The 15,328-nt window shown below is 35.7% G+C and overlaps 1 protein-coding gene across 1 annotated transcript in view; it reads left to right on the forward strand.

Moving 5' to 3' along the window:
* Positions 1–11,092: 11,092 nt before the first annotated feature.
* Polr3C (RNA polymerase III subunit C) overlaps positions 11,093–15,328 on the forward strand; it is a 32,341-nt gene continuing 28,105 nt past the window's right edge. The window contains exon 1 of the mRNA XM_081770942.1: positions 11,093–11,448. Within this exon, the coding sequence (XP_081627068.1) occupies positions 11,302–11,448 (147 nt within the window). The 5' untranslated portion in view covers positions 11,093–11,301. The remainder of the gene's footprint in view (positions 11,449–15,328) is intronic.

Consider the following 15,328-nt stretch of genomic DNA (forward strand, 5'->3'; position numbering starts at 1 on the left):
AGGTAATATGTTAGATATACCCACACCAACAACTGACCTTCGCCTATCTCCATTCGCATTCAACTCACGGTGTGAGGGCCAATGGAACACAGACCTCCACAAATAGCGATTGTTTTTTTTTTGGTTACTTTCATAGTTTCAATTGCTTCAAGGAAGTGTTTCTCTAAAGTCATGTCAGGACTATTTTTTGTTCCTGAAGGTAAGTTAACAACCAGGTTCTGTGGTAGGTTAAATCGCTTTCTATTAATTGTACTAAGGATATTAATTGTTTTCCTTCCTTGATTGAGAGGTAGCCTATTTGGATAATTTGTTGTATTTTTCGGTTTGTTGACCAAATCTAAAACTTTACTTTCAGTAGGACCTCAAATTCTTTTGTTTCTCTGTAACAATACATAAACTGTACTTGCTACAGTTTCTTCATATTCAGGACAAGTTTATCATTCAAAGGGAAATTAAACCAAAAATTCGATTAAAATAAATCTACAGGTATATTTACTAGACGAGTGCATCAAATATTTACATGTCTTCGACATTGCTGTTTTTGTGTTCTTTTATATATTTCTGTTAAAATAGGCCACTTTGATTTGACAATAAGGTAAACCACTAGTACTCCTATGTATTCATTGTTGGCCTAGATGTTTATCAAAGCTTGAATATATTAACTTCCTTGAGGTTATATGGATAGCGTCTTAGACGCGGGAGAACCGGTTTCGAATTCTGGTGTAAATTCATTATCCTGGTGTGATTTAGATTTATCATTAAGTTGTAGGTCCACTTTTCATATAACCTCACTGATGATGAATTCTATTTTTCTTACTTTTTTTGGACTCATGCTCAGCCTTAAGCAACCAAAACGACATATTTCGAGATCCACTTGTGCTACGCGTACTAATGTTTGAGAAACACTGTTCTATAACAATCACTAACAGTTCACTAATTATGTTCGTTTTTCCCCTACTAATATTCTCCAACACATACTCGAAAATGACTTGTACAATAATTGTGTGCACCACATGCCTCTTCACTCCTCGTGCACAGCTATTAGTGTCTTTGGACGCATGGCAGCACATACATTCTCAATTCGTTGAAGCAAATGCTGTAAATTCCGTATCTTGATTGTGTAGGCCTGCAACATGGCAGTAAGGCGTCCTCACAGGTAAGAAGCCCAGAGGCATGAAATTCGGAGAGCATGGTGGTCACTCCACCAGTTCCTATACGCACTGCATCTTCTAGAAACCTACTGATCCAGAAAGTTTCGCACACTACGTCAATAATAGAGATGGTGTCCTTCCAGGCGGAAAAGTATCTGGTACGTGTCATCTTCCGACAAAACTGATGGGAGGAATTCTTCATCCAGCAGCCGCAGGTATTGGTCAGCGTTTAGCTTGTTATAGTTGAAAAATGGGCTTCTGATCCTTGTGACAAAAATACCACACCAGACCATAACCTTTCCGCAACTAGGCACCCCTGATGTATCAATCCAATACGGGTTGCTGTCGCTGTGGTGGCAGCAGCTTTGTATATTTACTTCTCGTTCAAGTAAAAGCACGTCCAATCGGAGAACAACATGTTCAAGAGGAAAGCCAGGTTGTTTGTCAATTCCTTCGTCGGCCGTTCGGCAAAATGCATCCGGTGGTGTGGATTGTTCTCTGTCTCATGCTGGTGCAACTGAATTTTTCAAGATGCCTCTTGGTAACGGAAAGTATTTTCTATATGGACATTTGAGTTATTCTACATCGCTGGGATAAGCGTCATGTGCTACGTTGGTGACTTTTACTGAAGATTGGGGCACAACAACAGTTGTTGTCTAATCTGTAACCTTTACGAACGACCACTGTGAAGTTTGTTGGCCACAGATCTTGTCTTACATAAGAGCTACGATTTCCACACACCTGGATCATCTCCACATATTCCTCGATCATCTGCAGCATATTCCTATAAAGATAAAACACCTATAAAGATAAAACAGATCATAATTACCAATAGAACAAAACGGTCAGTGGGCCTGCACTGTTGCGAAGAATACTGCATATAAATAGTGTTTCGCATACCGACCTGCTTATTGAAAATACCATGTTACCATAAAATAAGTATCGCTGTTCAGAGAGCTCTGGAGACGTAACTACCCGACAGAATACAACCAAACTTAATAGGAACATATTTGGGAGCATGCAGAAGCGATTGGTGTAGAAAACAAAAATTAGTTCCAATTTTCGCCATCAGAGGTAATTGTGGAGCTGTACAACGCCATGTAAGTGCAGCGTAAAAGAAAAACATTAGTGATGCTAAATGATAAGAAATACTGTAATTACCTCTCCAGGCGTTTACTCACGCCTGCATGTGTTTCAGTGATACGGTTTGAGGGCCACTATGTGCCAGAAGTGAATTGATGGTGACCCGATGTTTGCTTCTTTCACCAGGGTGCCGGGTTTGATTTCTGGTGAAGACACATGTGAGTCGGATCCTACGTTACCCTGTAGGTCCCGTCCGTAGATCACCATCATCACACACAGTACTAGTCACCATGCAATTTCCTTTCTCAAAGACCTCCACATCAGCATCATCACTCCATAACACCGCTACAGCACGGGGTTATTAATAGGAGTACAAATCAATGCACGCGTCGCACGGGGTCATAATTACGGCCTTTCTTTAATTGAACATCAATATCATCTGTCTTCCATATCAAACTCGCCGTACTGAGTGGAAACACTGAGCAGAAACACAATAGCCTCTGGAGGCGAGATTAGACACTAATCTTTTCTTGAAATTTTGGAGGGAGCTTGCATTTTAGGGACCACAGGAAAGACTAACATTTAACTTCGTTTTTGTAAGATATCCAAGAATTTAAAAGAGATGCTTCAGTTCAAAATGCCCCTTCCCCGTAAATCCGCCACTGACCACGAGGTATTACTAACATTAGTAATCAATGCCAGGAGACCCACACGAGGGGTAATTACAGCCTTTCTTATCATTTAGCATCTCTAGTGTCGTTTTTCTTCCACGTTGCACTTACTTGGTGTTGTATACAGTGCCACAATTACCTCTGGTGGTGAAAATTGGAACTAATTTTGTTTTTTACCCCAATCACTTCTGCATGTTCCCAAAAGTACTCCTACCAGGTTTGGTTCCATTCTGTCAAGTGGTTACGTCTCCAGAGTTCTCTGAACAGCCATACTTATTTTATGATAACCTGCTATAAACTGATGTTCAAGGTAGCGAACACCAAAATGACGGCCGTGGTGGTTGCGTGTATTTACAACGATAACGTTGTACATTGTATTTTTTCGATTGTAATCAGGGCAGCCGTGCTTAAGCACTATACATAAAATAGAAGAAGAAGAAGATAATGTACAGATACTTCTAGAACATTTTAGTACTAAGCCAGTTATAGACGATCAAACATTCCATCAAATATTGTATCAAATATTTCGTCAAAGTGGAATTTGAACGTGTACGATACCAAGTTCTATGCAACTTTTAGATTGGTTACAACATTTGATACAATTCTTCTAAATTAGAATTTGTTCTATTTCTATCCATCATTGTCTCAAAGAAAACAAACGAAAATCGCTATGTGATGTCACTAAAATTGAGGATGGCGTGGACACGGAAAGCAGTTGACATTCTTATAGCATTAATGTTTTGCATAACTATAAAATTAAAGAATATTAGGGATAAGTACCGCAGGTGATCTCCCAAAATTGGTTTAGATTAAGAATATTTCGGGAAATGTATAAAAACAAACATTTTCTTTCATTTTTCTTGATTTAAATGATCTCTTAAGACGTTCTGGTATGTTATTACTTTGGTACATGCTCAGATAATTGAGTACAGATTGACAATATGCTTGCATATGAAATGTCTGGGATCATTATGTGCTATCTTATTACGCCTCACGAAATTCATCCATAATGTCTTATAAATTGTTTCTTAGGGTAGGGGTTACATTCTTGCGTACAGATTCACTTTACGAGACTCCTTTTATGGTATAAATACGCATCGGACGAATACCATTAAAAAAGACTGCGGAAAAAGCAACTTACGTTAGATGGCCATTAAAAGCGAGGATGATATTTAACGATTCAGAGCAGGAGCACAGCAGGGAACCCGCGAGTTAGTTCAGGGCTGGGTTCGCAAGAGGCAGGGGCATTCGTCATAGAAGGTGGGCGCTTAAAGAAGAATAGTGCGAAAAACACTTGATGTTGCATAAAATCACATAGCACATGTAATATTTTCGCATTTCTAAATATAAATTAGTGGTTTACTATACTGTGAAAAATTCCTCCGGAATTTAATATTCTACATAATATAATATGTAGAATATATTATATATTCTTTAATATGCACTCTCGCATTTTAACTGTAAAACCTAACATTTTTATGACGGACTATTCATTTTTAATCAGTATCCCAAAGTTACAAAAGTTACTCGAAAATTAACTGAGTTAAACGAAATTTAAGCATCGGACAAATAAATACAATATACAGGTAGATTCATACGTATTTACTGAACAAGAAAGGAATCATGAAAATAAGAAGTATTTGGGAATAGCAATAAAGGAGGAAAGTGAGACAGAAGTAATTGTGAGTACCATTCCATTCATTTCTACAACCTTATAGTTACACCAGCAGTTGGCGGTATAAAACTATACACATACGTTCAAGTAATCTAACAATTGAATCAAGAAATATAAACAAATGAGCAAGGATATTGATCTTTATATTTGATCGTTTATAATGGGTACGAAAGTTTTAGCCAACTAATTTGACCAAATTACCATCAAAGAAAAGTATGACGATGTATAATGGGCTTTAGACTTAAAAGGAAACGATTAAAGATTATTAGAATTTGGGTTACTCAAGAAGTGTTATCCAAAGTTATTTAAATAACGTTTGATTTTTCTGATTGGTTCTTAGTAAAATATTTTTTTCGGGACTCTTCTTCATTTGTTGCCACTTGTCGAAATAGGGCTACTATCCTGTGCAAAATTTCATTCCAATCGAATGAGGATAAATCGTGCCACAAAGACCTTAAAGTTTTAGTTCATTTATTGGGAGCTTTTGAATTATCCAATAGATGGCAGCACTAATAAAGATGCAATAACAAGCACTTACAAGCGACATTTCCAAATTCTTTTCTGTGATTTTCAAGAAAAAATAATAAGTTAAGATGTGCTACGAAAATAAGTTATTTCGATTGGATAGTTATCATATTTACTGTTTTTTGGCATAAAGTTTATTTAACCACATCACCAAGAGGAGCTTATTGCCAGCTAATTTCGAGTGCCAGGAGCTTATTTATCATCATGTTAGATGAATAGCAAAAACCATATATTCCTTGAAAATTTTCCTCTTCCATGACTCATTTTCACTGACAAGAGGGTACCTCGGTGTAACACGCCGATTGTGATGAGATTGCACAGACATGAAGAACATCAAAAAAGAAGCGACACGAATTTTTTTTAAAAAAATATATATCGGCCAACAATCGCATTGAAAGGGTCAAATAGGGGCATAAAAATAGGGTCAAAATGCGATTGTGTGAAATATAACAAAAACGAGAAGAGATATCGGAAAAGTTTAAATGTACGAAATACTACCCATAGTCGAAGAAAGGCAATAAGGCAGAAAATACCCACGAGAAGAAAGCAGAACGTCCGGAAATGGACCAATCACGTGCACAACATTGTCAAAACGTGTTACGGAAATGAGTGAAAAGGGTGGTAAGGAGCAGGAAGAAAGAAGAAACGAAAACAGAAAATACGTGTTTATGCTTTGGGTGCATATGTTGCCCGTATGCGAAAGAGACGCAGATTCATCTCAATGCACGAAGATGGGATAACACGTAGGAAAGATGCAAACGCCGTTCGTATAGGCAGCCAGCGAGACAGTACTGCGCAGCGGGTTGCATATATCACGTAATGGGAACAACAATGAGATTGATGTCCGAAATGAAAATGTGTATAGGCAGTAGTAACACAAATCAAAAATGTTACTAATATGTTGTACGCGTATTTCCGTAGTTATGCAATGTTGATAGTCATGCGTGTTACTGATATTACTGTTGCTGTTTTTCTTACGTATGTGGAGCACCTGCTATTACATTCTACTGTGCTATGTATTTTTGTTCCAATTATGCGATATATGCAACCCACTGTGCAGTATGTTTCGCTGGCTGCCTATACGAACGGCGTTTGCATCCTTCCTGCGTGTTCTCCCATCTTCTTGCATTGAGATAAGTCTGAGCCTCATACGGGCAACATATGCATACGGTCAACATATGCACCCAAAGCAAAAATACGTATTTTTTGTTTTCGTTTCTTCTTTCTTCCTGCTCCTTACCACCCTTTTCACTCATTTCCGTAACACATTGTGACAATGTTGTACACATGATTGGTCCATTTCCGGATGTTCTGCTTTCTTCTCATGGGCGTTTTCTGCCTTATTGCCTTTCTTCGACTATGGGTAGTACATATTACGTAAATTTAAACTTTTCCGATATCTCTTCTCGTTTTCGCTATATTCCATATAATCGCATTTTGACCCCATCTTTATGCCCCTATTTGATCCTTCTTGGCCTATATAAAAATACGTGTCATTTCTTTTTTGATGTTCTTTATGTCTCTACAATCTCATCACAATCGGCGTTTTACACTGAGGTACCCTGCCTTCTGAGACGAGCTGAAGAATCCGGACTACGCGATATTTGTATTTTCCTTGCCAGTTTGCATATAAGAGCTTGGCTTAACGCTTCTAATACCATCGAAGCTCCCGGTCAAGACTTCGAATTCTTGAAAAGTATACACCAATACAACATAATTGATCCTGAAATAAGCCTTCCAACATCGAGTAAATTTTTATAATCATTTGTGGTATCTGTCTCCAGAAACAGTTGCGATAACAAGGTGTCTACAAATACCAAACGATTTGGTGAAAGTATTACACTGCAACAATGACAGGGAAGAGGACCTATTATCACTCGAAATAAAGGAATTGACGGTTAAAGCCAGAGAACATTGAAATGCTTTCAAAACAAGGATTGGAACAGTTTATCTATCCATGTTCCTTGGAAATTTATCATCTATTCAATATAGATGAAACTTTTCTTCAGGAAGATCCTTCGGTTTGAAAAATAGATAGAAGGTACCAATAAGTCAGAACCATTGTGAAGAGCTTGAAAGTTGTAAATGATTCTGCAGAAAGAGGAGTGAAACTTATGGAAGAGTATAACATTGTGCTGACAAAGAATGAAGAACAGGAACAGTTTATTATGCAAGAGGTATCTCATTACCGACTCGTACATTTCCTGACTCAAAAAGAGTTACAGTTGCCAAACATTTTTAAAATCTTTGAAATACAGATTTGTTACCTTTTGTGCCTTTATTCTATTATAAGTTCAAAGCTTTTAAATCTTTTTGGACAGATTGAAAATTACCTGAAACAGTCTGAAAAGAGAAATAAATAACAATAGATTTTAAGAAATAGTTCATATGCATGGGTGCCCGAAGGGGAGAAGGATAGAGGTCTGCACGGCCAGAATTTTTGGCCCGAGCCCAGGCCGTGAGTTTATAATGTGAGGCGCGACCCGAGTCTTAGCACTTAGGCTCGAGCTCGGCCCGAAATCGTGTGTTAATCAAATGAACCCGAAATAAGCCCGAATTACAGAAACTTAATAATTAACTCAAAATTGTATTTTTATTTACAGCAAGAAGAGGTTGGATTTTGCAGTTGTGCTTTAAAAGTTCTCCAGAAAGAATGGTCCAATAAATATAGTTGTATAGTATATTTACAAAGTTAGGCCCGAAAAGACCCGAGAAATATGATTGTATATTTAAAAATTTACGGCCCGGGCCCGAAGTGATATATGCTTTGTAGGCCCGAGTCCGGCCTGTTGAGAATTACGGACGGTATCATTTTGCAAAAAGGGCCCGGATAGCAAAAATGGCTTGCAAAAAACTTGCAGCAGATTTGCAATTCAAGTCTGGCAAACTTGCAGCAGACTTGTGATGCAAGTCTGCAAGTTTGATGCAAGTTTAATGCAAACTTCCTAGTTGACGCTCTTCGAACTTGCAGCTCGCCTACATTACAAGTGTATGGTGAGTTTGCAAAGCAAGTTTCTGGAAGGGATTTACTTGCACATCAAGCCTACTGCAAGTTTCCACTTGCACTGCAAGTACACAGCAAGTAGGCAGCAAGTTTGTGTAGGTTGAAAGCAAGTCTGTGCAACGATGCCATTTGCACTGCAAGTTTCCAGCAAGTTTGTAGTAAGTCTTTTGCGAGTATATACTTACATTGCAAGTCTACATCAGGTTTTCAGCAAATGAGTGTAGTAAGTCTTCTGCGGGTACATTTACTGAATTTACCGTATACTGTATACATACTGTATACGAATATACACACAGTATATTTTTCTCAACAACTTTGTCAAACATTACACGTTTAACATATAAATTATCTCTACATACTGGGAATCTTACGTAATTGTCTTAATTATCCACTTGTTTTAATGATTCACACACTTCGCACCTACTACAAATGGCGACCTGGCGGAGAGATTTCTAAGATTAGACTTTTGTGCCACCTGTTAGTAGAAATTAGAAGTGACACACTTGCTACAAAGTTGCAGCAAGTCTCCGAGGCAAGTAAAATCTAGTAAGTGAAAACCAAATTACGACATTTGCGAGTAACTCTTTCGAAAAACCTGCAGCAGGTGTACAGTGCACGGAAAGTCTAGCATGTTAAAATCAAATATAGTGAAAGACTTGCTGCAAACCAACATGCTATTAGGGGGTGAGCATACATATGACCCTTCTTATATTACCCTATGCTATTGATATACAGGGTAACCCAAAAGTAGATATACACCTCTGCATTGATCGATATAACATTCTAGTTTATGAGTGTATTAGCTTCGGCTGTTCCGAGCTTAAGATATAAGTAAAAACACATTAAGAGTAAATAATAAAGAAACTAAGTCAACCTCATGGATAACAATAAGAAATTATATAAAATGCAATGAGCTTATCCGTACGGTACTGTATACCTACGTTTCTGCAACCCTGTAAATATATTTGAACTAATGGTGATTTCGGGGTGTATAAGGCTAGTTTTAGACGGAAGCATTTATCCTAGCATTTCTCGTAGTAAAAATCGTATCATCGATATCCCACCATGTAAAGTAGCAAATGCTACAGCGTTTCCCATGCCATGGCATATCCTATGGCATTTCTTGTCTATAGAACCTGCTCTATTTCGTAGCATTTTCCCCAGCATTTCTGGTCCGATTCCAGTGCCGTGGTGTGTTAAAAAGAAGCGAAAGATTTTGTGCCAAATATCCATGCTCTTTATTCTGTGTGGGAGTGGGAGATTGAATTGTAGTAAGAAAAATGAGTTGGAGTGGGAATGCTCTTTGCCCACATACTTCTTTGTGGTTTTCGTTTTTTTAATATAACAGGCCAGAACTGTTGTTACAACCACTATAGCTTTAGCTACCTCACGCTTTAGTTTCGGAGCCATAATTGCGCTCTTTTCCAATGATTTGTTTGCTACGTCACGACAAGATGCTTATCAAAATGCTACCGTGTAAAACAACCATATATTTTTGATGCCATAGAATATTATACGAGATTTTTTTGCAGCACATGTGAGAAATGCTACAATAAATGCTTCCGTCTAAAACTAGCCTAAGACATGTATCGGATAAGTATCCAGGGGCGTCGTTTCAGACTTCACTTGAGGGGGTAAGAGCACCACTGACATAGGACTTTCACGTTTTGTACTAGTATATTAGTAGACAATCGATTAAAGTATATGTATTCCTCTAACTTGGGGGGACGGGACAATTGCCCCCTTCTTCCCCCTAAATGACGTTCGTGTAAGTATCACAAAATTTTCTGGAAGACGCGACATGAGGCTGATTACAATAACTAGTATTTCCTTGAAATCCACTTAACAACCTGATTACACAATACCTGACAAATTGCAGAATGCAGTATCAATCTTTAGACGCGATGCGGCACCTTTTCCCCTTTAGCAAAGAAAGAAAAATTTTGCACGATATATTTTCGCATCAAACTGCATCATGTTGGGATTTGTCCGCGACCAGTTTCGGAAATTTATATTTTCCTATATAAATAGAGAACACCCTAATGCGTATTCTAGGGGAGAAAGAGGTTTAAATTTTTCTCCAAAGAATGATGCCATAAATGTATTCTTGCTTGCGAAGAACGGAAGTAAAAGCTCAAATGTGAGTTGCGAGGTTGTAGGTTGAGCAAAATTGGGTGTCTGGGATCAAACTCCCCAGGCAGTCAAAGGCTATCCTATCGTTCCTGCTCTATAACGATAGACACCGAAACCGGAGACAGTAGTTTTCTGCCACTTCGGTTACAATACAGACATTAGAGAGAAGATCGAACATATTTTAGAAACAGTAACTTTATATATAAAAAAAAGTTTCTCGATATATTACTATTATACTTTATGAGAACCAACATAGAAAACAGAAGTTGAAGCGGATTTCGACTACGTCCGGCTTTAGCAGAATGATAACTACAGAAAGGGGTCTATTTTTGACATACTTAAGCCACATTTAAAACCATTTCTTGTAATCTTCATCGTTTTTGTTCTTTGGCGACTAATATTGAAACCGGGAATGATCGACTTTTTTCACTAATTGCAACAGAGGGTTAAACATTAAGTTGCAGCCTATTCTTGGGAGACTGAAAACATATCAGGAAACAGTTTTTCACAATCTTTTACATTTTTCACTCTGATACCTATCGGCATGCAGAGCCGTTCTTTGGTTCTTATGCAGAGTAGTTTGGAAGTCTAAATTGAGAGGAATATGTAACGGTTTCGAGGGCATAAGCAACTCCCTACCTTCAATTTTTGTATTGAGATATTTTCATCTGTTTTTTTTTTTTTTATTTATTAGTTTAACTTCTTCGGCAGGAACACATCTTTAGTTCATGCAACAACATTGTTATGCTTACCAATTTCATACAGAACGTATACACCAATTTATCCTAAATTATAAACACAGCATTAATCTTATGTCAGTTACCCTCTTATGACAACACTGTTAATGCGAATTACGAGTATCAACTGTTTTCATTTAAACATGTGTAGTATAGTTTTGATAGTTGGTATACAAAATAAACGTGCTATTTGTTCATTATTTATAACAACAAGCACTAAGAACTGAAATGAAAACTAACTAAATAAATAAAAATAAATGGTTATACATTTGCAAGGATGAACTGAACTATCAAAGAGTTGAGATTGTGACCTGCCTTTACCATGTCGTCTCAATTTGGAAAGTTATGTTCTCTAATGTTATTTGAGTATTTTGGTGAGATAGTGCAGAAAGTTGGTTATGATTTATTTAAATATGGACCAAAACCATTAAACTTAATAGCTTCAAACACTGGATTACCTCTGGGCAAAGTAAGCTGTACTACATTAAATTCCTCTTTATTCCTTGCGCCTACTGAGTGTTTTGTGTAGATTAAGAATAAGTGTTATTTTCTAAAATTGAGAGTAAAATACGTACAGATGTAAGATATGAGAACTACTTTATAAAATTCGGTAATTTTTACAATACACATACCAGCTGCGAATCGATAAGTAGGGCCGCTTTAAAAGGGTATAGTGTAGTAGGATAGGGTAAAGATAGGGATAAGTAGGGTAGGTGGTAAGAACGGGCTAGCTTAAGGTTAGGAAAGTAATAGTATACATGAAAACCCCCTGATCTGCGTTTCTTCTGTGTTCTATTACCACTTCTACATAAAATACCATAAATTTTCTACGTAGTACAATAGTAAGAAGTATCCATGTGCACAATACATGCGATATGCGTTAAATTCATCCCCCCCCACACACATACACACATAGTCATAGATAAAGTACAAGGGCACAACACGTACAGATATAAAGTATAGGTACGTTCTTTCTTATTTTCGTATCAGTCGATAAGTAAATAAAAGTCGTTTTGTTTCCCCCTTGGTAAGTTCGTAGATACTCAATGAATAATCCCTAAAAGTATGAGCGTCCTGCTCATTCGGGAAGTGACGCGGCTTTACGTATACTATATCCTTAGGAAATATTTGATCCATTTTCATAAAATTAATAGAAAGTAATTACTCGTTTCTGAGTGAATATATCAGCTGGAGCGGGCATTGTAAAGTTACAGTAACCCTAAAATTCTTTTACTCCGATTTTCTTGATGCAAATAACATCTTAATGCATTCTAGATTGTTATTGCCATGGCGCAAGTCTAAATTGTGCACAAATTGGTAATATGCAGACTAGCTGACACGCTAGACAACGATTATTCGTGTCAGAAGTATGCAACAACCTGTGCTAAATGATCACTACAAACAAGATTTCTGGTGGTGGGTTACTTTTGACACCACATTTTGGAAGATTTACTAGTGAAATTCAATACTTTGCTTGAAAACACATTTATAAAGAACGAATTTCTGCATACGATAGAATTAAATACTGCTGTATTTTAGGCTTACAAGTGTAGGGTTACTAGTATAAAAATCATTAAAAGGAATTACTTTACGACAGATAAAATAAGTGAGTATATATAAAAAGAACTTTATTAATGCTAACTTCAGGGATACCTCTCCGTTTCTTATAAAAATTTAAAAGAAAAAATTACATAACAAATCAGGTAAAATATGGTGATTTGGAGTCCTTATGTGATGTTTATATGTATAATCTTCGAAGTAAAGTAATGTTTAGTACGAGAAAATGTAATCATAATCATAATCATAATTTATTGCATCCGTTCATCGTCATACAACGAAATTGGACATGTCATTTATATATATATATATATATATATATATATATATATATATATATATACCAGTATACATAAACATACATACTATTATTACATATAGATTCTTATGGTTTCACTAATTTACTTACTATACATTTAATTTTACGTATACGAATTATTTTCTACATATTCTTCAACCGAATAAAAGCAATGTTCTATCAAGTACCTTTCCAGTTTGGATCTAAAGCTACTGACAGAGACCTGATTTTTTATACATGATGGAAGTAGATTGTATAATAGAGTACCTTTGTGCGTAACTGATTTATTGTATATATTTGTCCTATGTGCATGCAAGTGAATGTCGTCTTTACTTCTTGTGTTATAGCTGTGAATGTCTTTGTTAACAATAAATTCACTACTATGTTTTTTCAAATACATTAATATTTCGAACAAATACATTGAGGGAAGAGTCATTATTCCAAGTTCCTTAAAAATATTTCTACAAGAAGAGTTCCATTTTACTCCTGCAAGTATTCTTACTACTTTCTTCTGTAGTCTAAAGATAGCAATACTTTTAGGTACATTTCCCCAGAACATCAAGCCATATTTTATTGTAGAATGAAAATTTGAGTAATATATACACTTAGCTGTTTTTACATTAATCTTATCTCTTACACATCTAATTGCATAGCATAGTTTGCTTAGCTTACTTCTTACATGTTCTATATGTGGTTCCCAGTTGAAATTATTAGATATTTTAACTCCGAGAAAGGTAGCAGTTTCTACATATTTAACTGTTTTATTATTTATTTTTATTATTGCATTGGCTTGATTACTTTTACCATTGTTAAAATTTAAGGCACATGTTTTATTTACATTAATGATTAGGTCATTTTTATTCATCCAACTTGAAAGTTGGTTCATTGCCGTTTGGCAGTTTAAAGCTAATTCGCATTCATCTTTCCCACTAACTATTACGTTTGTATCATCTGCATATAAAGTCACACATGAACTATTAATACTTTCAGAAAGATCATTTATATAAAGAAGAAAGAGAAGTGGTCCTAGAATTGATCCTTGTGGTACTCCACGATTAATAATTTCATCACTTGACACACATTTTTTAATTTTATTTTTAACTATTCCTGTGATTTCAATTACTTGTTTCCGATCTTTGAGGTATGATTCAAACCATTTATTTGCTAAGCCTCTAATACCATAGCAACTAAGTTTTTCTAGCAATATATGATGATTTACTAAATCGAAGGCTTTTGTTAGATCTAAAAATATTCCTATAGATAATTTTTTGTCATCCAGTAACTTTCTGCAGTTTTCTAGAAAATGAAAAATTGCTGTCTCAGTAGATTTACCTTTCAAGAAACCATGTTGTGCGTTGGATATAATAGAATATTTATTAATGAAATCCATAACCCGATTAAACATTATTTTTTCCAGAATTTTACCTATAATGGGTAGCAATGATATCGGTCTATAGTTTTCTATCTCATTGCGTTTACCTTTTTTGTGCAAAGGTTTAACTTTAGCAATCTTTAGTTTATCAGGAAAGGTTCCTGTGGCGATTGAAATATTTGAGAGATAACATAATGGTTTAACTAAATATTTGTAACAACTTTTTACTAAATTGTTAGATAATTCGTCCGACCCAGCCGAATTCGAATTTTTCATTTGTTTTATTATGATGATTATTTCACTCTCTGTTACTGGTTTCAAGAATATAGATTTATCACATTTTTTAATTTTAAGTTCCGATAAGTTAGTTTTACTAGTTCCTTTGTTTTTAATAAGAGTTTGCCCTACATTTGTGAAATATTTATTAAAAGTCGTTGCTATGTTCTTTGGATTTGTCATGTTCACGCCCTCATAAATTATGTTGTTTATATGGGTACTACGTATTTGCATGTTGAGCTCTTCTTTAATTATTTTCCACATTGCCTTTGTTTTATTGTGTGACTGAAGAATTTTCCTACTGTTATAATTTTGTTTCGCTATCTTCAACATTTTTTTATAACTAGTTTTAAATTAATTCATTCATCCCGGTAGGGTAACGCTTCCTAGTTTTATTTAGTTGTATGTTTACCATGTTTGCTTTTAAGATTTCAGGTGTAATCCATTTTATTTTTTTCTTCTTTATTTTACTAAAATTATTTTTTATTGGAAATGCTACTTCAAAACTATGTTTTACAGTATCATATATTTTCTCATATACGTCATTCACGTCGGTTAGTTCATAAATATCATCCCACGTCTCTAAGCTAAGCAAATAAACAAAATAACTAATATTATTTGAACTAAAACATCTCGTCATTATAGGTGTTTCATTGGGTTTCTCTATAGTTGTATGTAGAAGTTGATACTATTTGCAATACGCGACAGGTTTCGATGATTCAGGAGCATGGTAGTCGTACAGAATGGTGAATCGGTGTGTTGGGTATGATATTTCCATGTTGAGTTTTACAAAATTATATAAGAATAATGAAGAAAATCTATTTTGAAGTGAAAACCACAATCTGT

The sequence above is a fragment of the Thermobia domestica genome, chromosome 9, assembly GCF_964235325.1.
Source record: "Thermobia domestica chromosome 9, izTheDome1.hap1.1, whole genome shotgun sequence".
Classification (NCBI taxonomy): domain Eukaryota; kingdom Metazoa; phylum Arthropoda; class Insecta; order Zygentoma; family Lepismatidae; genus Thermobia; species Thermobia domestica.